Source organism: Engystomops pustulosus, chromosome 8, assembly GCF_040894005.1.
Source record: "Engystomops pustulosus chromosome 8, aEngPut4.maternal, whole genome shotgun sequence".
Taxonomy (NCBI): Eukaryota; Metazoa; Chordata; class Amphibia; order Anura; family Leptodactylidae; genus Engystomops; species Engystomops pustulosus.
In genome coordinates this window covers 31,808,854-31,832,990 of record NC_092418.1, presented here as the reverse complement: position 1 = coordinate 31,832,990, position 24,137 = coordinate 31,808,854, and the positions used below count along the sequence as shown (strand labels likewise).

Genomic DNA, 24,137 nt, shown 5'->3' with positions numbered 1-24,137 from the left:
GGTTAAGGCTATACTGAAAATAATGGTTCAATATTTTGCTTTTTACAATTTATTAATCATTTTTTTATTGCATTTTTTTGTGCCGAAGGCCGACATGGATGTAGCAAGAAGGACAAATAGCAGATGTTCCTCTATAATGTTTTGAACTTTTGATACACCCTGAACAGTTAAAGGGGTTTTCCCACAGATAGGGCCTTCTGCTCCTTACCCCTCTCCAGGACATCTTGCGGCTCCTCAACCCCCACACCACTACCATCTCTTGCTTCCTCACCCCGTCATCCCCCCAGCAACCACCAGCACCTTTATGCTCCTCGCCCCCCCCCCCCCCCGCCCAACATCTCTTAGCTCTTCACCTCCTCCCCAAATCTCTAGGCTCCTCACATCCCAGCCTCCCACCACTTCTCGGCTTCACACCCACCTACATTCCATTTCTTGGCTCCTCAGCTCCCCCCCACCATCCTCCAGTGATGCACCCCCCCCATATTCCCTCCGCTCCTATACCGCCCCCCACCATCACCTCTCAACTCCTAACCCTCCCCCCCATCACCTCTTGGCTCCTTATCCCACCACCATCACCTCTCGGATCCCTCATCATTACTTCTTGGCTCTTGACCGATCTACCTTTAACCCCAATGGTTCCATTTCTTGGCTCCTCAGCTGCCCCTCATCTCTTGGTTCCTCATCCCCCCTATCTCTCAGCTATTCACTCCCCCCATAATCCCTCGGTTCCTAATCCCCCACCTTCCACCATCACCTCTCGGCCTCTCACCCAGCTACTTTCCATTTCTTGGCTCCTCAGCTACCTCCCCATCTCCCGCCTCCTCATCCCTCCCACTCTCTCTCATCTCTTCACCTTCCTCTCTAGGCTCCTCCCATCCCATCCCCCCTCTCAACTTCTTACCCCCCTACATTCCATTTCTTGGCTCCTCAGCTCCCCCCACCATCTTTCAGTTATGCACTCCCACCCATAATCAGTTGGCTCCTAACCCCTCCCCCCCACACATCATCCCCTCTTAACTCCTAACCTCCCCCCTCCCAATCACCTCTCGGCTCCTAATCCCCCCACCATCACTTCTCGGATCCTAATCCTCCCCCCCCCCTCACACCATTGCTTCTTAGCTCTTGACCCCCGCTACCATCACCTTTAAACCCCCCCCACTTTCCATTTCTTGGCTCCTCAGCTCCCCCCATCCCCCCTATCACTCTGCTATTCACTCCCCCCATAATCCCTTGGCTCCTAGCCCCCCACCATCAACTCTTGTCTTCTCGCTCCGCTACTTTCACTTCCTTGGTCCCTCGGCTACCGCCCCATCTTTCGTCTCCTCACCTCCCTACCATCTCTCAACTATTCACTCCCTCATAATCCCTCGCCTCCAACCCCCCCCCCCTCCCCATCACATCTCGGCTCCTAACCCATACTCTAACAAGACAGGGGTAAATACAGTCCTTCCACCAGACCCTGTGATCTATCTATCCCCCTTCAACCAGGAACAGTGACCTCCCAGTCCCGCTCCACCAGGACCAGTGACTTCCCAGTTCCCCTCCACCAGGACCAGTGACCTACCAGTCCCCTTCTACCAGGCCCTGTGATCTACCAGGCCCACTCCACCACGACCTGTGATCTACCAGGGCCCCTCCATCGGGACCTGTCATCTACCAAACCCCTCCACCTGGACCTGTGACCTACCAGGCCCCTTCCACCAGGACCTGTGACCTACCAGGCCCCTTACACCAGGTTGTGCAATCCAGTGATTTTCAACCAGTGTGCCGCGAAACACATGGTCGGGTGTGCCGCGGGGAAAGTTCCCCAAACTATGGTGCCCCCTGTGTTTTGTTTCCCGGCAATGCGCAGCGATGCGCAGTCACTGCTTCTTACAATGTAGGAGACATGTACAATAACACATGCGCAAGCTTTGAACCTCGCGCAACAAAATGACGTCACCGAGGCCGGCGCATCATCCTGTGAGCGGAGAGACTCTCGCATTTGCCCACCGCCAAGGTAATGCCCACCAATAATGCTGACTATATGAGCTGAGTATATGAACTGTTGGCAGAATACTCAGCATATGAGCTGGTACTTTTAGTACTCCAGCAGTATACTGCATATAACAATGAGAAATGTAAAATGAGAAATACTATAGTCATGAGGCTGGAGTACTACAAGTACCAGCTCATATGCTGAGTATACGAGCCTCATGGCCATAGTACTTCTCATTGTACCCCTTTATTTTGCAGTATATGAGCCACATAATAATCAGCTCCATATACTAAAAGCAGGGAGAAACTGAGAACTGTTGAGGAAGAGCTTTGTGTGTGTCTTTCCACCATTCCTGCCAAGATATCCCCTTTGTGTTTATCGAAACAGGCCCAGGTTTCACACTGAGTAAAATAAATTTAGAATCTATATTATTAACTACCGTATATATTCCGGCGTATAAGACGACCTGGTGTATAAGACGACCCCCCTACTTTCCTGTTAAAATATAGATTTTATGATATATTCGCCGTCAGGGCCGGATTATAGGCGGGGCTCCCGGGGCCCCCACCATCTTGCCCCCCCAGGGGGCCCCACCAGATCACGCCCCCTGGGCCGTGGCTCCTCTGCCGCCACCTCCCAGAGCTGTCCGCCCGACCACGGCACAGGTGACCGCCTCCCCGCATATCCCCCTGCATGGCCGAGGCGTCCGCCCCCCGTACAGGTTCCCACCTCCCTGCCCGCCCAACTCGCTGCATGGCTAGGCCTCCCCGCCCGCTCGTAACCCCGCTCTCGCTCGTCCTCCCCAGCCCGAACAAGCGGCCGCCCTCCGCAACCCCCCATCCCCCGCCTGAACAAGCAGTCGCCCTCCGCTCCCCAACCCCCCCCAGAAATGTGGCCGTCCTCCGCTCCCCAACCCCCCCAGAAATGCGGCTGTCCTCCGCTCCCCCACCAGCGGAACAAGCGCCGTCCTCCGCTCCAAACCCCCCACCCCGGCCCGAACAATTGGCGCCCGAAAAGCGGGCGTCCTCCGCTCTCCTCTGCCCCACCGGCGGAACAAGCGGGCGTCCTCCGCTCCTCGCACCCCCCCCTTCCAGCGGCGGATCAAGCGGCCTTCCTCCGCTCGCATCCCCCCCCCCCGCGCTGTAAGAAGAGTTCATCCACCGCTCCTCCTCCTTCCCCGGCGGAACAAGAAGCAGCGGTCGCCCTCCGCTCTCCCTACCCCCCCCCTCCCGGCGGAACAAGCGGCTGCCCTCCGCTCCTTAACCCCCCCCCCTCCCCCCGGCGGAACAAGCGGACGTCCTCCGCTCGGACCTACAACACCCCCCCCCCCCGGAACAAGCGGACGTCCTCGGCTTGACCCCCCTCACCCCCCGCTCTACCCGGCCGAACATGCGACCCCCCCCCCTCTCCTGTCCAAACCAGCAACCGACCAACCCCCCCACGCCGAAGACCCGCCTGACCCGACAGCCAGTCATCCAAAAAGGGTAAGTATACACTACATATGTATTTATCTGTGTTTATATATGATGTATATACTGTGTATATGTGTATATATGCATCTACTGTGTATATGTGTATATACTGTGTATATGTGTATATATGCATCTACTGTCTATATATGTATATACTGTGTATATGTGTATATATGCATCTACTGTGTATATGTGTATATACTGTGTATATGTGTATATATGCATCTACTGTGTATATGTGTATATATGCATCTACTGTGTATATGTGTATATACTGTGTATATATGCATCTACTGTCTATATATGTATATACTGTGTATATGTGTATATATGCATCTACTGTGTATATGTGTATATATTGTATATATATATGCATTTACTGTTTTTATACACGCATATATTTGTATAAGCATATATATGTGCACATTTAAATGTAGCTGTGTTACTGGGGGCGAGGCGGCTGTATGTAGCTGTGTTACTGGGGGCGAGGCGGCTGTATGAAGCTGTGTTACTGGGGGTGAGGCGGCTGTATGTAGGTGTGTTACTGGGGGCGAGGTGGCTGTATGTAGCTGTGTTACTGGGGGCGAGGCGGCTGTATGTAGCTGTGTTACTGGGGGTGATGCGGCTGTATGTAGCTGTGTTACTGGGGGTGATGCGGCTGTATGTAGCTGTGTTACTGGGGGTGATGCGGCTGTATGTAGCTGTGTTACTCGGGGTGAGGCGGCTGTATGTAGCTGTGTTACTGGGGGCGTTGCGTCTGTATTTAGCTGTGTTACTGGGGGTGAGGCGGCTGTATGTAGCTGTGTTACTGGGGGTGAGGCGGCTGTATGTAGATTTGTTACTATGGATGAAGCGGCTGTATGTAGCTGTGTTACTACGGATGAGGCGGCTGTATGTAGTTGTGTTACTTGGGATGAGGCGGCTGTATGCAGCTGTGTTACTGAGGATGAGGCGGCTGTATGTAGCTGTGTTACTACGGATGAGGCGGCTGTATGTAGCTGTGTTAATATGGATGAGACGGCTGTATGTAGCGGTGTTACTGGGGGTGAGGCAGCTGTATGTAGCTGTGTTACTGGCGAGGCGGCTGTATGTAGCTGTGTTACCGGGGGTGAGGCAGCTGTATGTAGCTGTGTTACTGGGGGTGAGGCGGCGGTATGTAGCTGTGTTACTGGGGGTGAGGCGGCTGTATGTAGCTGTGTTACTACGGATGAGGCGGCTGTATGTAGCTGTGTTAATATGGAGGAGACGGCTGTATGTAGCTGTGTTACTGGGGGTGAGGCAGCTGTATGTAGCTGTGTTACTGGCGAGGCGGCTGTATGTAGCTGTGTTACTGGGGGTGAGGCGGCTGTATGTAGCTGTGTTACTGGGGGTGAGGTGGCTGTATGTAGCTGTTACTGGGAATAAGGTGGCTGTATGTAGCTGTGTTACTGGGGGCGAGGCGGCTGTATGTAGCTGTGTTACTGGGGGCGAGGTGGCTGTATGTAGCTGTGTTACTGGGGGCGAGGCGGCTGTATATAGATGTATTACTGGGGATCAGGCGGCTGTATGTAGCGGTGTTACTGCGTGGATAGTGAGCAGGAAGACGTGTATGCACGCTGCACACAGTGGGGGCCTCCACCAGATTTTGCGCCCAGGGGCCCCCACCAACCTTAATCCGGCCCTGTTCGCCGTATAAGACTACCCCTTTTCCAACGCATACAAAACACCGGTAAAAATTAAAAAAAAAAACTGATTTGAATTTAACATTTAATTTGAATTTAATTTAATTTGAATTTAATTAGAATTTAGCCAGCTCCCCCTGTATTTTGCCAGCCAGTCCCCCCAGTATACAGTCAGCCCCCTGTATATAGCCAAACTGCCCCCCCTAGTATACAGCCAGCCCCCCTGTATACTGCCAGCCAGTACGCCCAGTATACAGCCAGCTCCCCCTGTATTTTGCCAGCCAGTCCCCCCAGTATACAGCCAGCCCCCTGTATATAGCCAAACTGCTCCCCTAGTATACAGCCAGCCCCTCTGTATATTGCCAGCCTGTAACCCAGTATACAGCCAGCCCCCCTGTATATAGACAAAACTGCCCCCCCCTAGTATACTGCCAGCCTGTACCCCCAGTATACAGCCAGACCCCCCTGTACATAGCCAGACAACCCCCCCTCCCACACCCCCATTATATAGTCAGAAAGCTCTCCCACCCCCAATTATACAGCCTGGCGGCCCCCCAAGTGTGCAGCCTGGCGGCCCCCCAGTGTACATCCTGCCGCCTCCCCCTCTATATAGCCAGCCTGCTTGGCACATTAAATTAATACAACAGCTTCTCACCTTTCCCGCGATCCACCGAAGCTCCGCTGCTACACTCTGGCCGGCGGTGACAGCTCATTGAGCGCTGGCGGCTCACAGAATATGACGTCAGCCGCGCGCCGACGTCATATTCTCTGCAACGCCGGCACCCACGGAGCTGTCACCGGCGGCCGGAGTGTAGCAGCGGAGCTTCGGTGGATCGCGGGAAAGGTGAGAAGCTGTTTGTTTTTTTTTCGGCCGGCCCCACCAGCCCCCGAACGGGCAAAGACTCATCGTCAATTTCTGAAAGTCAAAAAACATTACCGGCGTATAAGACGACCCCAGACCAGATAGAAGATTTTTCAGCCTTCTAAAGTCGTCTTATATGCCGGAATGTACGGTATATGTATAATATGACTGTTTTAGTGTCATTTTGTGCTATTTTGGTTGGTGGTGTGCCCCAGGATTTTCTAAGTATAAAAAGTGTGCCGCGGCTCAAAAAAGGTTGAAAATCACTGGTGTAATCTACCAGGCCTTTTAATGTGCTTGGCCCCTTCCAACAGGCCCTGCGAACTGCCAGGGGCCCTTCCAGAAGGACAATTGCAGTGGAACAAACTCAACCCCATACACCCTGGTAGTATCATCCCAGGCCTGGGGATTCCATCAGCACCAGGCAGATTGGTGGCGCTCGACTGGGTGGAAAAGAGTTTCTGGCAGTCAAGAGCGTAGGTCACGAGCGTCACTGGTCGCCGTCATGCTGGAGAAGCCGCCACTCAGCCAAAGCAGCATGAGGGTTTGAAAGCGACAAGTGGCAATCAAATATAAGAGCCTGAGATAGGGTCCAGGGAAAGGCAGGGTAGCCGAGGAGAAAGTCAGGGGAAATAGTCCCCACGTGTATTGCCGCTAAGGCGGCTTCTTCAGGAGTGACACGTTTCCTCTATCTCACCTGTTAAATATACCCTGATTATTTCAGTTCCAGTACGGAATACAGTGAGACAAAGACAGGAAAATACTAATAGAGAGGGAAAGTCACCAAATATGGATCAAAACCAAGAAGGCAAAGCAGTACAAAATCACTAGGAAATACAGATAATCAAGAATAACACAGCTATCTTACTAAGTACATGAGAAGGTCCAGAAGGTAATTGAATCAGTTCTCTGACATCAGACAGGGTAGCAATTTGGAGTGAAGAGATATTCTGACAACCACAGTAGGTTAACTATCAGTGAACCACAGCAGAGTCTGCAGGAGACAGATGGATTGGTGAAAATCTAACAAGGTTGCCAGGAGAATTAATATAGCAGGGTTTAGACTAGGTAGAGGCAAATTGCATCAAACTGACATTATGGGGGAGATTTATCATACATCGGGACTCATTCGGGTCAGTAAATGCTCTGTGCCAGCCCTCTTCTCCAGCCATGCCCCCTCAACACTTGTCCATGCCTCCTTGGCGTGGAGCTGGCATTAAGGGGCTAATAATTGCTATGCCTGGCGTTTTGCAATTATTTCAGGGCTTCTACACCAGTTTTCTGGCATTGAAGCCAGATAATTGTCCCCTTATGAGCACATCTTAAGCTTTTACTCTATAGACAGAATATTGTGATTGAAGTAAAAGACCTATCTTATTTGTTCACTCACTTCAAGTCATGGCTGGGCCCTTAGTGTATGTTGAAGAGCGGAGTGGAAATTCAGGACAGCGGTGGGGGAGCTGGTCCGGGTCAATTCTACATCAAAATCCGTTAGCGAAGCAGCCAGCTGGAAGAAGGGAAATGTTCTATGGCTGAATAGTCTGAATATGAACGGCAGGCGAGCCAGCTTCCCACGCTATCGTGCCAAAATAACTCAATGACGCTTTTGCTACTTTCACTTTTCACTAAATAGATTCAATACTCAATTATTTCTCAAAGAGTAGAGAAAGAATCATCTGTAGGACTGTCATCTGTTCCCAGTAGTTGCCCATTACGTAAGGTTTTACTCAGCAATCTAGCAAATCACGACTATGCACTGGGGTTAGTCAGAGGCAGGCGTCATAACTTAAAGGAGTTTCTAAACTCAACACTAAATTAATAATAATAGTTCTTTACTTATATAGCGCACACAGATTACACAGCACTGCACAGAGCTTGCCAAATCAGTCCCTGTCCCCAGTGGGGCTCACAATCTAATCAACCTACCAGTATGTTTTTTGAAGTGTGGGTGGAAACCAGAGGACCTGGAGGAAACCCAGGCAAACACGGAGTGAACATACAAACTCTTTACAGATGTTGACCTGGATAGAACTAACCCAGAACCCCAGGGCTGCAATGCTAACCACTGAGCATTGTGCTCCGCAATACATGCAATAAAATAATAAAAGAACAAAATAACATTATGGTTATTCCACTACCTCTCTGGTGTCACAGCACTGGGTCTCTCTTTGGCTGCAAACAGTGTTCAAATAACCATAGATCAATGTGAATCATATAATATCTTATTGGGGCAGATTTACTTACCCGGTCCATTTGCGATCCAGCGGCGCGTTCTCTCCGCTGGATTCGGGTCCGGATGGGATTCATCAAGGTAGTTCTTCCGCCGTCCACCAGGTGGCGCTGCTGCGCTGAAAAGCATCGGAACGCGCTGGAGTTCACCGGCTCGGGCTGAGTGAAGGTAAGTGCAAGCTCCGCGACAGATTTTTTGTTTTGAATGCGGCGGTTTTTCCTAATCCGTCGGGTTTTTGTTCGGCCATGCCCCCCCGATTTCCGTCGCGTGCATGCCAGCGCTGATGCGCCACAATCCGATCGCGTGCGCAAAACCCCGGGGAAATCGGCGCAAATCGGAAATATTCGGGTAACACGTCGGGAAAACGTGAATCGGGCCCATAGTAAATGACCCCCATTGTCTTTAACCTGATTGTTTTGCATTTTGCAGTTGTCCATGGCCGGTGACAAACGTGGCGTTTTTTAAAATTGTGTATTTGCATCCTGTCAAAATGCATCAGTTTTGCATCTTGATTTTTCAAATTGGATTCTTGTTCAATTCTTTTTACTTGGCATTTTTTATTGCGTTTTTTTCCTGAAAATACATGGGTTTGTGGTCTGTGTTTTGAAACATGCGATTATATGCACAAAAAGCAGGGAGAACACAGTCACTGCGTCTTTACAAATTTCAAGAGCCACAGATGTGTTCAATTAAAGCATATTAAGCATTGCGTTTTGAAATAGCACATTAAAAAAACTGAATGCAATATATATGTGTGAAGAAGACATTGCAGATGTATGGAAACATCTGCAATGTGTTCTTTACACACATACGGTATATTGTTCTTCACATGCTATTTTGTTTGCACCGTTCCGCGCGTATCTCCCAACAAGTAAGCAGATGTGCCGAACATCTGTAATCTATTCTTCACTGTGTTCTTTACTGTGTTTTTCACTTAAATGATCCTGTGTTCACTGTTTTTATTCTATTCTTCACTGTTCTTCACTGTGTTTCTTTAATTAAATGCTCGATCTCGAGCAGGGGAATTATTCATGTCACCTAGCAACCCATACGTTTAAAACGCATTGCACTCGCATTGCACTTGCAATGCTTGCGAGTGCAATGCATTTTTGATGCGTCTCCATAGACTTGAATGGGGCGGGAAAAACGCGCGTGAAACGCAAAAGTAGAGCATGCTGCGATTTTGACGCGTGTCAAAACAAACGCAAGCACACGCGTGAAAAACAACGCAAATGAAGAAAGGTCCATTGGAAACAATGGGACAGAGCGCAATGCAAGTTCTGCGCGTCAAAAGCATGTGCAAAACTCGCGCGGGAAAAACGCTAGTGTGGAAGGGCCCTAAGGCTCAGCCCCATTGTTTGTATTCTGACATGCGTCGCTTTTTATGGTTATAACTTTTGAACACTGTTACTTATCAAAGCGATTCTGAGATTGTTTTTTCCCACATGTTGTACTTCATTTTAGTGGTAAATTTTGACTGATACGTTTTTGCGTTTATTTACAAAAAAAAAGAAAAAATGAAAAATTTGACATTTTTACGTTCATTTAGCCCTAAAATGTACACATTTCCAAAAGATAAGAACCCACCATACAATACAATTTCTTATGAACTTTCTCCCGATTTCAGAGACCCCCCACATGTGGCTGTGACTTGTTTTATGGGCGCACGGCGAAGCGCAGAGGGATGTGCAGCTGTCAGGATTTTAGTTTCCTCATTGGCCCCTTTTGGAGGCTATAAAATTTTCGCTTTTCCGTTATGTGGGCCATGTGACGGCATTTTTTTTGCGGGATGAGATGCTTTTTCCATTGTGTTCAGCGTTTAGCCTAATAATCATGTTAGCTTTATTCTATGGGTCAATACGATTACGGGGATACCAGACATGAATATTTTTTCTTATGTTTTACTAAATTTGCCAAATAAAACCATAATGTGGGGGGAAATTTTTGCAGAGCCGTCTTCCAAGTGGCATAACATTGTTACTTTTTTGGCTACAGAGCTGGTTGATGGCTTGTTTTTTTGCGGGAAATGTTGTACTTTGCAACAGTATCATTCTGCAGTACATATGTTTTGTTGATCACTTTTTATTGCATTTTTTGTGGGATTCAATAGGTAAAAATCATAATTTTTGCAACACAGTTCGTTTATTTTGGAACATAGCAATGGCCACAACAGCAGGAACAATTCGACTGGTTCAAGGTTTCTGATTGGATGGTGTTCAGCAGAGGTTGCTCACAGCCTGGCGGTAGATGAATGGCTGCTTCAGCAGAAGGTAAATGTAGGTTCTTGAGAGAGACCCAGAACTTTTCACCCCAAGGGTTTATATAACCTTTGGGAGTGGTCAGCCCAGGTGTGTTATCCAACCAGCACCTTTGTTCTTTTGGCCAATAATAAAGAGAATTCCTTCCCAGGCAGAGATTAACCAGCTGCATTACCATATATAAACACTAGAGGTCTCACTGAGGTGAGCAAGCTCAAAGATTCCTATTGCATCTAAGGAGTTTAGTTTCGCAGCACACTGCGTTGGCAGGGGCGTTGCATTAGTCTGTATTCATTTTATTTGTATGTATAAATTATTATCATAATAGGTGAGAAAGGCAATACCCTTTCTCTTTTTTTCACGCCACTCCTGATTTGGAAAATCAAAAACTGCATTTGAAAAACTGAACGTGTGAATGCAACCTGATAATGTCTTCTATGGGACTGAGTCTAGGAAATGGCTGGGCTGCCACTACTGGGATGGTACACCTGTAAATTTGCCTCTTCTAAGATTTGGTTAAGGCCACATACACTCACCGGCCACTTTATTAGGTACACCTGTCCAACTGCTCGTTAACACTTAATTTCTAATCAGCCAATAACATGGCCGCAACTCAGTGCATTTAGGCATGTAGACATGGTCAAGACAATCTCCTGCAGTTCAAACCGAGCATTAGTATGGGGAAGAAAGGTGATTTGAGTGCCTTTGAACGTGGCATGGTTGTTGGTGCCAGAAGGGCTGGTCTGAGTATTTCAGAAACTGCTGATCTACTGGGATTTTCACGCACAACCATCTCTAGGGTTTACAGAGAATGGTCCGAAAAAGAAAAACCATCCAGTGAGCGGCAGTTCTGTGGGCGGAAATGCCTTGTTGATGCCAGAGGTCAGAGGAGAATGGGCAGACTGGTTCGAGCTGATAGAAAGGCAACAGACAAGAAGAGCATCTCTGAACGCACAGTACATCGAACTTTGAGGCAGATGGGCTACAGCAGCAGAAGACCACAGCGGGTGCCACTCCTTTCAGCTAAGAACAGGAAACTGAGGCTACAATTTGCACAAGCTCATCGAAATTGGGCAGTAGAAGATTGGAAAAACGTTGCCTGGTCTGATGAGTCTCGATTTCTGCTGCAACATTCGGATGGTAGGGTCAGAATTTGGCGTCAACAACATGAAAGCATGGATCCATCCTGCCTTGTATCAACGGTTCAGGCTGGTGGTGGTGTCGTCATGGTGTGGGGAATATTTTCTTGGCACTCTTTGGGCCCCTTGGTACCAATCGAGCATCGTTGCGACACCACAGCCTACCTGAGTATTGTTGCTGACCGTGTCCATCCCTTTATGACCACAATGTACCCTGTAACATCTGATGGCTACTTTCAGCAGGATAATGCGCCATGTCATAAAGCTGGAATCATCTCAGACTGGTTTCTTGAACATGACAATGAGTTCACTGTACTCAAATGGCCTCCACAGTCACCAGATCTCAATCCAATAGAGCATCTTTGGGATGTGGTGGAACGGCAGATTCGCATCATGGATGTGCAGCCGACAAATCTGCGGCAACTGTGTGATGCCATCATGTCAATATGGACCAAAATCTCTGAGGAATGCTTCCAGCACCTTGTTGAATCTAGGCCACGAAGAATTGAGGCAGTTCTGAAGGCAAAAGGGGGTCCGACCCGTTACTAGCATGGTGTACCTAATAAAGTGGCCAGTGAGTGTACACATGAGGGTAACTTTTGTAACATCCCCCAACATTAATGCCCTGACATATGTTCAATGCAGCCTCAGTTTACAAACAGAGAGAAGTGTGCTGGAAGAGAAGGACGGAGAATTCTGTGTTAGTTGTTTCATTGCCTCCCCATCATCCCTTAAAAATCCCTGATCTCGGGACGCTTGCAATGTAGGTGATGGGGCATATTTATCAGGACCTCTGCGCTATGTCAGTGGCGTAAAGGCCCCGAAATAATCAAAAATTCTTGCGATTATTTTGCCCTCTCAGCCACCTTCGTGCCAGTAGGGCATGAGGGGGCCGGGAGTGAGCCGGTGCGGGACAGTAACGGCCCGCAGTTGCTGCTGCCGGTGACTTTTCATATGAGAAAAGTCGCTGGCTGCGTTTGGCTGTATTCGCCTGCCCCAATACATCAAGAGGCATATGGTAAATATAATATGCCCCAATGTTTCTATGTAGCAGTAGGGCAGTAGGATTAAGTCTGTATTATAGACCCATTTCGGTCCATATTGCGGCCTGGCTGCCCGGCTCCTGTGGAAATGGGAGAGGCACTTCTTCACCCAGCCAAGATGGGCTGCAGACATGAGGCCTTAGGCAGTGTTCACACTTGACGTTTACATTACATTTTTAAAACGCATTATACAGCTGTAGAGAGAAGATTTGCCTAAGTATGACACAAATGTTAGCAGCAATGCAATTGGGCAAACCTCTTCTTCACAGCTGTTGCATTTCAAAGTGCCATGTAAACACCACATGTCAATGCAGCCTTAGGGCAGATTCCCATGTGGCGTTTCTGTAGCGTCTTTAAATGGATCCAAAATGCAAGTGGGAGGGGGTTTGGCCAGAACAGTTATGCATTTTTCCACTTGCGTTTTGGATGCATTTAAAAATGCGACAAAAACGTCACATAGGAATTTGTCCTCAAACGGTTGGGCTACCTCTATCCTTTGTGATTATAATCTGTCCCATCTTACCTGTCATTAACTTATTCCACTTGAAAATACTGAAATTCTAGATTATTATTATCTGATAACCAAAACTCACCAGAATATTGATTTCTCAGTTTTTGGCCACTAGGTGTCGCCATCTTATTGGTTTAGAATTAAATTAGAAATTGTAAAATAAAATAAAAAGAGTAAAAACTTACAACTTACTCACTTTTAAGGTAGTTACAGTATTTGTTTCCTTTGTCAAGTTACCATTAGAATAGTTGATAGTCGTCGTCACCATATCTTAGAATTTTACTGCGCAGATAATACATTGGGGTAGTATGGTATTTTGGACCGCTAATGATGACCAAAACCAATGTGGCTTGATCTGATGAATCTCATCTTCTTTTATAGCAAATGAGCAGCATACAAAAGTGAACAGAGAATACACATGGACATGCTAGGTCCGCGGAAACAGAACCAGATGCCGGTCAGATCCCATGGCCCGTTTACAGTGCAGTGGACAGGAGTCCTTGCATCATACAGAAATATGATGCAGGGAGTCCCTGCCTGCTAGGCAAACAAGTATGTTTGTGTGTAGTGGACCTAAAAATGAGACCTGTACCTCTATCTTTAAAGGGGTTGTTAGGTCAACATTGAGGTCATTGATTGGCTACAGCACAAAACTGAAAATGAACTAGCAAGGAGTGGCATCGAAGAATCCAAGGCTATAAAAATGTGTTATTATTATTACTTTTATTAATTACTATATGTTTTTTGTAAATTCAGTTTTCAAGCAGCTCTTTTAATTTGTGTAGCTGGACAATCCCTTTAATGTTATCTAAATTACACATATGTTACATGGATAAAAGGATGTAATATTTGCCCTGCGAGATGAACATTGGATATTTTTCTCCCCCAGAAGGTATTCTGTCTACAGCTGTTCTGGCCAGAGAAGGATTAAAAAGTAACCTCAGAAAAGTTCACCCAATCAGGATGAGAGGTGTGTCTGGGGGGTGGCAGAAAATGGGCTGGATTTTAAGAAATAGTTGAGAAGTTCTCGGCTGTTTAGTACTTTACATGCTCTTGTGACTTAGAGAGTTGTCCTTGAAGGTTCCCCCTTTTCCACGGTCACAATGAGTGGACCCCCGGCGTTCCTTGGGGCGGACATAGTGGAGAAGTATTTAGGTTATTCTACTCTGATCCCGTCACTGGAGAAAGCCCTGGTTAATTATTCTAGAGGAAAAGAAGGAGGCATTGTGCAACCAATCCGGACCATTGTGCCAGTGGCAAAGTACAGAGGGTAAGCATATTCTTAGAACATGCATAATATACATTTACAAGTTCCCTAAATTCTTATGTTAGTAGAGTTTTTCTAAAATAGAAAACCCCAATTTCCTCCCCATTTATAAGGGTTCATTCACATTGAGTGACTTCATCTACCAAGACATGTCTGCTTTGGCAATACATGAGTTCTGGAGAATATTTAATGTTGTAGGTTGTGATGTTCCTCTGTTATCCCTCCTGTAAATCATTGAACAAGTAGTGAAATGGATTGAGCCATTTTCCATCACTGTTAATATGGACACTATAAAGAGTCATACTCCATTGAAGAGAGCTTGTCAGTCCTCCCTAATGTGCTGTAAATGTCACATCACTGTGTAACATGACTGTGTGTATGATTCTTGTACTGTGACATGACTGTGTGTATGATTCTTGTACTGTGACATGACTGTGTGTATGATTCTTGTACTGTAACATGACTGTGTATAATTTCTCTGTACTGTGACAATACTGTGGGGGAGAATTTAGACTGGCATTTGCCAGCGCTCATGCGCCTGGTCTCTTAGTGAATATGAGTGCAAACTCCGCAACTTCCGAATTTTAGACCAGATCGGATGGGGCAGAGTTTTTTGCTATAGTTGCCACCTGCCCCGCTCCCGTCCAAGTCTCTGTGCGGGACGTGGAAAGACCCACACTGGCGGAGAAGCTATAATAAATTTCCCCCTGTTCTGTGACATCACTTTGTGTATATCTACTGTGACATCACTGTGTATATCTACTGTGACGTACTGTATGTACATCTGTACTGTGACATCACTATGAATATGGCTGTACTGTGACAATACTGCGTGTATTAACCCTTTACTGTTCCTGCCCTGCATACTGCTCACTTGAAAACAAAGGTACCCCTTAACAAAAGGGGAGAAAAGACAAAGTGAGAATAAAATTGGATTTTTATTAATGACACATAAACAAAAATGACATAAACGGTGCCAACATGAAATGGCACTGTCCTGTGCATATCAATAAAATGCAGTAAAAATACCGAGTGGTATAGCACAGAAAAAAAGACGGACCAACCCGGACAATGTGGAGAAAAAGGTACACAAAAAAGTCTATTTGCAGGAGACTGAACAAAGGTGGGCATGAAGCCTACTGATGGACCATGTATTTATAGTGCCTGATATGACTAGTAACAACCATAACCTATATAGTGCCTGATATAAATAGTAACAGCACTACCCTATGTAGGGGCTGGATATCTGGTAGCCATAGAAAAATAAATGCCAGCTCTTACCGTTTCTCCTTTATTAGCTGACCCTTGACCGGGAAGACGCCACCCCCGGACGAAGGCTCATTCGTCGGGGACGCGGTCTTTCCCGGACAGTGGAGTCCCTAACATCTGTTCCGACTTGGTAAAGATCCAATTTTATGCTCACTTTCCTATGCTCACTTTTCTAGTTTGTCTTTTCTCCCAAGGGGGTACCTTTGTTTTCAATTTAGTCATACTCATCATGGACTAAGTAACTAGGTGCGTTATTATATGGGGTGACCGGATTGCAGGGTATACATTTGGCCTCGGCATATACTTAGTGATGATCCCAATTTTCCCAAAAACCCTCCTACCTGTATCCAGCCTGTTGTTTTATACTGCTCACTTGCTACAGCCTGAATGGATGCTGGTAAGAGAGCAATTCTTCAATTCTAGGGCCTGGCAAATGCAAACACATGATAAATCTCCCCCAGAGTCTGCAGGGGAAGGGTTTGGGAAATCCCACAAGCTGCTTTCTAATATAAAGAAGAGAGAATAACATAATTGTCAGACTCTGCAGGAGAAGGTAGGGGGAAATGCATAGGCTGTGTTCTAGTATAAAAAAAAGAACAGGATCAGTGTCAGATCCTGCGGGGGGAGGTAGGGGGAAATCCACAAGTATAAAAAGAGAGAATAACAGCAGTACTACTAGCAATATAATTTGGCTATCAATGTATTTGGTAACTATATGGTGGCAAAGAATCCATTATGTACTGGATTACAATGCTAAGAAATTACTTCACCTGAATCCTAAAGACATGTGTCCTTCATCATCCATACGGCTGAGACAGAAGGACAATGATCTGGGGCTAGATAGTAGATTATACACAGACAACTCTCTGAGTGTTACACTCCCTCTACTGTCGCCTTTACAAGTGTTACATCAAGAGGCAGACAGGGGAAAGTGCCTCGGGGAAGTTATAAGCACTTGTAAAAATTACTTTCATGAGAACTGGAAGACATTCCCCAGGTATCTCACATTAACATCTCTATGTTCTTCAGGTCGTTGTCTACTGATGTAATGACGTGATGCTGTCGGTGGTCCAGACAGGGACCTTGTCCTCAAAAAGTGCAACTTTTAAGTAGAAATTATAATTTAACTGAATTTTTTACTTTTAATAGTAAATGTTGCCATTATGTGGAATTATTTAAGATGTTATTTTGTAAATCTTCTGGAATACTAAGATCAATAGAAACTCACCCGTGGTCTACTACATAGGATGAATTATGACAATAAGAGGTTTGATAAAGCAGTGTCTTTGCATAAAGATCAATGTAAGTGATCATTATTCTCATGTGTGTTAGAGCATTGGTTTATGCTGTGATCATTAGTAACTCTTATTATCTCCCGTGTATCTCCTCAACCTTGACATTACAGTGGTTATTACAGGTTTTATGGTTTTGTAATTATGCTTAGCTTTCATATATGACTTCTCTTAAGCTCCATTCACATCATGTTGTAGCTCTCTAGTGAATCCCTGTTGGAGGAATGCACCTGAATACCTAAAACTGATTCCAATTGAAACAAAGATCATAAGAGTCCCTAGTCCAAAACAAAGGTTCAATATACTATGCTTCTATGTATGAATACTGTTTTGCGGTATTTACACATATTCATATCTGATTTAAAGGAAATCTACCATTTGCTTTTATGCATTGTGAACCAAACATACCTTGAGAATGCTGTAGCGACACTGATGCAGAAACATATCTTGTTTAATCCTTGAACCAAGTTCACCGGCCTATTCCTAGTGAAGGTAAGTGCAAGCTCCGTGACACATTTTTAAAAAAAATGCGGCGGTTTTTCAGAATCCGTCGGGTTTTCGTTCGGCCACGCCCCTGATTTCCGTCGTGTGCATGCCAGCGCCGATGCGCCACAATCCGATCGCGTGCGCCAAAATCCCGGGGCAATTCAGGGGAAATCGGCGCAAATCGGAAATATTCGGGTAACACGCCGGGAAAACGCGAATCGGGCCCTTAGTAAATGACCCCCATTAGGTACCTAGCTTTCTCAAGGTCCTAAATTTGATAATTATTTTTTGAGCAAAACCACTCCTCTCAGGGATTAAACAAGATATGTTTCTGCATCAGTTTCACCACAGCATTCTCAAGGTATGTTTGCTTTATCATGCATGAAAACAAATGGTAGGTGTCCATTAAGGCTTAGGGGACAGCCTATTGGCGCTGTGCTTCCAGTTCCAGTCTCTGTGTTCAGTTGCTGGTGGCTGTGAATATCTGTTATGTGGAGGTGCTGGACCTGCGAATAGTGATACCAATGATTTATTCCATGTACAGCTCATTAATATCTTTTACCCCCCAAAAAAATCCTTTAAATTGCATTTTCTTCAAGTTATACACATTTTTATGTGAAATGTGTATCTGATGCTGACAATGCTGAGATAGCTTTTGGCTGAACTCCTAAACTTTGAAGAGGAAACTTTGAGCCCCCTCTAGATACCATATCCTGGGTGAGACTGATACATAAGGGATCCGGACCTTGAAACTTTTAGTATAATAAACTGCTTGGAGATGTTGTCCAGAGGATAAGAAAAAAGGTGTTTCCACAGGATAGTCTAATTATAAGGGGTCCGATCTCTGGGACCACCCTGTGATCAGCAGAACCAGGAGCGGATTAAGACTATCATAGGCACTGGGCTGAATATTATAGCCCCATACAGGTCTGGAATTCACTTGCTACATACGGGACTAGCATCACGCTTCTTGGGGAATGGAGGATACACCCTTCTGCCTGCTTTCATTTTGCAGTTTCAGGACCTATGGAGGGCCTTCAAAGGTCCTGAAATGGCTTGTTGTACATATGTACTGAGAACAAGAACAGATCTACAAGGATTTCATGGGCGAAGGTCCTTCTCAGTTTGGTTAGTGATTTGAGTGGCCATGACCCCTAGATGGTTTTGGCCCTGGACTGCTGCACAAACCATCCTATATATAATAATATATTATAAAGAGCAGAATGCATGTCCCCCCCCTGAGCTGCCCTATAGTGACAAACATTGATTTCTATAGGGCCTCCTGAATGGCTTACAGGACATCCAATTTTGGGAGCCCTAGTCACTATAGGGCATCTCAAGGGGACTTGCGTATTTCATTCAAATTAATGCCTGGGCCGTAGAAGACGGGTACCCCACAATTATACATGATCCTCAAAAAAAAAACAATGCATTTCATGATAAAACCCCTTTACCATACCTAAAAATCCTAAAGCAGAAACTAATAATTAATCCTATTATCAAGCATTTTTTATGGCTAATATTATAGAAGTAGATCATGGAATCCAAGGAATCATATGTTCTTAGTTTTTTAGGGGTGATGCCGGCTTACAGTGCGGTGGATGATGCCTTAACTACAAAGGTGGTCACTTTCTATGAGACTAAGACCTCGTCAGACATTCCCTCGCATCAAGCTACGGTCCTATTATTTGAGCCGTCTAATGGGACTCTGAAAGCTGTAAGTAAAGCGCTGATTTGCTAGATAACCTTTCCTGATTTATAGACATGATTTTAGTCAGTTTCTGTCATCTCCAGCAGGGGGCACTAAAGCTATTTGTTCTCTTCTCTTAGCTCCAATCTGGCATAATATTGGAAAATAGTTGGTTAATGGTTAATATTTCATGTAGTGAATGTACTTTATATAGTTATTTCAGGTGAATACTAGCATTTAAACAGTCATTTAAAGTTAAACTGATATAGCACTTTAGTTATGAGCCTGAGATCTGCAGGTATTATTTGTAGGTTATACTGTATTTTCAGCCTTCACTACCTTGTAACTTGTATTAACCATCTCATGGCTGAGTAGTCTCTCGCTTGTGGTGTCTATCTTTAATTGCAAGGGCAACAATGTGTAATTCTTCACTTTAAAGTCAAGTTTAAAAACTATTAGACTGGTCCCCAGAAGTTTACAGGGGAACCAAACTAGCCAATCCTTTATTGGATCCCAGCTGGGATCAAATGAACCCTGCGAACTCTTCATTGTTTACTAATCACAGCGCCAATTGTTGTACAGTGGCTGATTTTGGTATTGCAGGTGATGAGACCAATCCATATGACATCACAGGCTTGGGTGTGCGTATGTAGTGATGATCTATCCCGCTAGAATGGAAGCTAGCATCAAGATAAATCAAATATCAGACTCTTCTCATATCTAGTCTCAAATCCCCTGTGTTATGATACCCATGGATTATTACACAAGGGTGGATTTTCCTTAAATTCCTCACAACGGATCACAACAAATCTTACAAAATATGGAAACTGAAGTAGAAGAAGACTGAGTAACAATATCATAATTTGGAATTATTTCTATGTATTTTGTATGTAAATTTTACCTGCATGATGGATAATCCCAAACACCCTGCTGGATTACAGAATATTACTGCATCTAAATGCAAAGCAGAACTAAATATAACCGTGTGAATGTGGATTACAAAGGAAAATACAAATTCCTTATTGAATTCTATTTTGTGTCATCATGAAAAAGTTTTGCATACAATATAGAGAAAGAGTATTTGTATACCCAAGTTAAATCTGGACGCTCCATTGTTTATGAAGGGCCCCTTTACATAGGTCAATGATTAGGAATGCAATTTCCTAGGAAATTGCATTCCCAATTTATTTACAGCAGCCGTTGTTACTCCATGGGGAAAAACAACTCATTCATCCGTACATAAACAAAGATATTAGGGGCTGCATAAAAGATGTGATCTCCCGACAAATAAGTAATATGCTGATCACCAAGGCGGCTACATCTGTCATTACCTCAAAGCGTAACCTCCTTGAAGCTATATACAGCATTCCCCACTTATACACAAAATTAAAGGGGTTGTCTTCTTTGAGCAAAAATTTGCTATTTATTGTTTAATGAAAAGCTTCATTGTTTACTTACTGTGAATAAAAAACAATCATTGGTCATGTGATGTCCCACAGGTGCATGGTTTGATATGTCCCTGGTCATGTGATATCACACAGGTGCATGGCTCGTTGTATCCCTGGTCATGTGATGTCCCACAGGTGCATGGCTCGTTGTATCCCTGGTCATGTGATATCCCACAGGTGCACGGATCATTATATATGTCTGGTCATGTGATGTCACACAGGTGTACGGTTCGTTATATCCCTGATCATGTAATGTCCCAAAGGTGCATGGTTCGTAAATACCTGATCATGTGATGTCCCACAGGTGCACGGCTCGTTATATATGTCTGGTCATGTGATGTCACACAGGAGCTCGGCTCGTTATATATGTCTGGTCATGTGATGTCCCACAGGTGCACGGCTCGTTATATATGTCTGGTCATGTGATGTCACACAGGTGCTCGGCTCATTATATATATCTGGTCATGTGATGTCACACAGGTGTACGGTGCACAATATCCATTATTTGCTGAAGGTGGACAATTCCTTTTAACTTTGAGGAAGTATTTAAATGAGATAGTTGATGCTCCTGAGGTATCCAACCACACCTTCCTCCTGTCATAGTCACAGATCCGGGTGCATGCGCAGTATTACCTGGCAGCACAATGAAATGTTTTGCAATATACTTCTGATATTGCAGTGACTACTACAGGTGCACTGTCATCACTTTAAGGGCTCTTTCACACAACCGTGTAAAGTCTATGAATCCTGCAGTTGCTGGATTTTAAGGACTAAACACATTTCCGGGAACGGTCATCATAATGATCTATGATGCAAGGAATCCCTGCTTCCCCATTGGAAAGCAGAGGGAGATTGTGATCATGATTACACTGTGGTTGGTACCTGAAATCTGGCCAGTACAGGTCTGAGATTCATGGCCCAACCATGGTTTTGTGAAAGAGTCCTAAGGGGACCCTGCATAGACTATTGGTGGAAGGGAAACATAGTCACTGCACCCTATTGTTAAGTATCCGGGGGCATTATTGTTTGGAGCATACAATTACTTTAGGCTATGAAACTGGAACTTGTTTACTTTTTGTTTTTGAAGGCTTAAAATATACCAAATATTCACTTTAGCAATTGTAAATGGGAAAACGACTGACTTTGACATGGCATTTCGTCAGCGTGCCGACAATGGTGGTGTGCAGCGCTCTTAAACCCTTGTCGTCAATGTCCTGTGGCATCTCACCATCCTTAAAGTGCCTCTGCTTTATGACAGCTGCCCTTTAATTCCAGACTATGTTGTGTTTTGATCTGTTTTGGCTGCTGGGTGGTTTACAGTCCATACTTTATTTTCATTATGACTGCTTTCACAGCACTGTCAGAGAGTTTGTTCTGGAACTGCGTACAAACTTTTTTTGATGCTGTTATTCTTCTATGTTATTTTTGGTTCTAGGTAATAGATGGCAAAGTCATTACAGATAAGAGAACAGCTGCTGTTTCAGCAATCGCAACAAAGGTGAGTAACACACAGAGGGGCAAATTTACTTACCCGGTCCATTCGCGTTCCAGCGGCGGCTTCTCCGCTCTGGATTCGGGTCCGGCCGGGATTTAATAAGGTAGTTCTTCCGCCGTCCACCAGGTGGCGCTGCTGCGCTGAAAGTAAACTCATCGCGCCGGAATGCACCGAGCTGGACCAGGTGAAGGTAAGCGGTCCTTATGCGACACATTTTCGGTTTTTAAATGCGGCGGTTTTTCCGAATACGTCGGGTTTTCGTTCGGCCACGCCCCCCGATTTCCGTCGCGCGCATGCCAGCGCCGATGCGCCACAATCCGATCGCGTGCGCCAAAATCCCGGGGCAATTTAAGTACAAGCGGCGCAAAACGGAAATATTCGGGTAACACGTCGGGAAAACGCGAATCGGGCCCTTAATAAATGACCCCCAGAGTCTTATGTATCCATCACATCTATGAAGCATACAGAAATCCTAAAATACACCCTTCCAAGGCATTTTAGCTTCAACAGGATTTTATTGGATTAAAAGCATAATAGTGCCATAATAATAGTGCATGGCACAACATATGCCCCTCGCAGGGTATCTCATACAAGTAATTTTAGAGTGATGCATAACCAGCTACTGTATTAAACAAACTGAACACGTGAATGGGGGAGGAGAGTTGGATTAACCTGAGAATGGAGTTAGTACAAGATCAGTATAGGTGGTCGCTAAAGGTAAGCGTGGTAACAAGCATACGTATTGGTGAGCCATGTGTAATCTGCCACGACTAAGTATATTAAGGATCAGTACATTCACTGACTCCTCTATTGACATTCCCAACCATTGTTCCATCCAGTGTTGGACTGGGATTCCTACCAGAGAAAATCAGTCTGGGAGCCCACTCTTAATTATGCCCCAGGAAATATACTCTAGCACCCTCAAAACTGTGTTGTTTTACCTATGGACATCTGGGGTTCAGTATTGGGTTGAGCCAGAGCCCACTGGAGGTTTTCCCTCACATATATTCATGGATGTAGGGTGGGGGAAGGGAAAAGTGTGTGTGCTCTGTTTCCATGGTTGTTGGGACACCCATCCACCCAACAACCATAGATACATGTATACTGTATATTTATAGTCTGCATCCATGGTTGTTGGTGCGGGGGACAGATGTTACATGTGCCCCGTATATAGATTGTGGCACACACCACCCCACTCCCCCACCCTAGAACAATGGGCAGCATCAAGTCTAAATACAGCCCTGATCACACATGTCTCCCTTACCTCCCTTGTGATTCAGTCATTTTGCTCAGGTGAGGCTGTACTAACATAGCTGTCCCAAAGTTAATATTTGTGCCCCTTTTTATGTATATATTATTTGTATAATGAGTTTTGGAAAACACCCCTTTAATCTCCTACCCTTTTAAAAACCCTTGCCTTGTTTATAGGCCCTAGTCCCTGAGGATGCTCCCTCCAGTTATCGTCTCAGTATGTGAATCAGCAAATGGGCTTTTCGGCACACTTACTCCTGATTGTTGGGGGTCCCACAGTCTAGTGGATAAATGTATATGATGCTTTTGGGACACTACAAAATAGATGGGCAATTCAGGATTAGAGAGGAGTGGACCCATAGTTTTAGTTTGTTTGTGTGACCCAGATGTATTGCCAGATTGGCGTCTGAAATTGGAGCTGAAATTAAACATCCGTTGTTTTAGGATCCCTTCTAAAACAATGTGGCTTATTTTCCGTTATTTTTGGGGTTTTGCGCGGCTGTGACAGGTATTTAACAGGAGATTGTGTTGCACGCAATCGGATTTTGGCGCAGCTGCGCTGGCTTTCATGCAACAGAAATCGTGGGGCGTGCTGTTGGACATACCGACTGATTCGGACTGAATGCACGATTTTAACTTTGAAATTGTGTCGCAAGATCAAGTACTTACACCGGGAAGAAGAAGGTGAACTCTGGCGGACCTGAGCGGGGAAGTGACACATGCAGGATGTCGGGCGCACGATCTTAATGAATCACGGCTGAGTGCATGATTGTCGGACAATGCGC

The 24,137-nt window shown here is 45.5% G+C and overlaps 1 protein-coding gene across 1 annotated transcript in view; it reads left to right on the top strand.

Annotated features, from left to right (window-relative positions):
- Nucleotides 1-14,158: 14,158 nt before the first annotated feature.
- The window catches only part of CRYM (crystallin mu), a 33,213-nt gene continuing 23,234 nt past the window's right edge, over nucleotides 14,159-24,137 (top strand). The window contains exons 1-3 of the mRNA XM_072120553.1: nucleotides 14,159-14,424; nucleotides 19,035-19,185; nucleotides 22,042-22,104. Coding sequence (XP_071976654.1) covers nucleotides 14,258-14,424; nucleotides 19,035-19,185; nucleotides 22,042-22,104 — 381 coding nt within the window. The 5' untranslated portion in view covers nucleotides 14,159-14,257. The remainder of the gene's footprint in view (nucleotides 14,425-19,034; nucleotides 19,186-22,041; nucleotides 22,105-24,137) is intronic.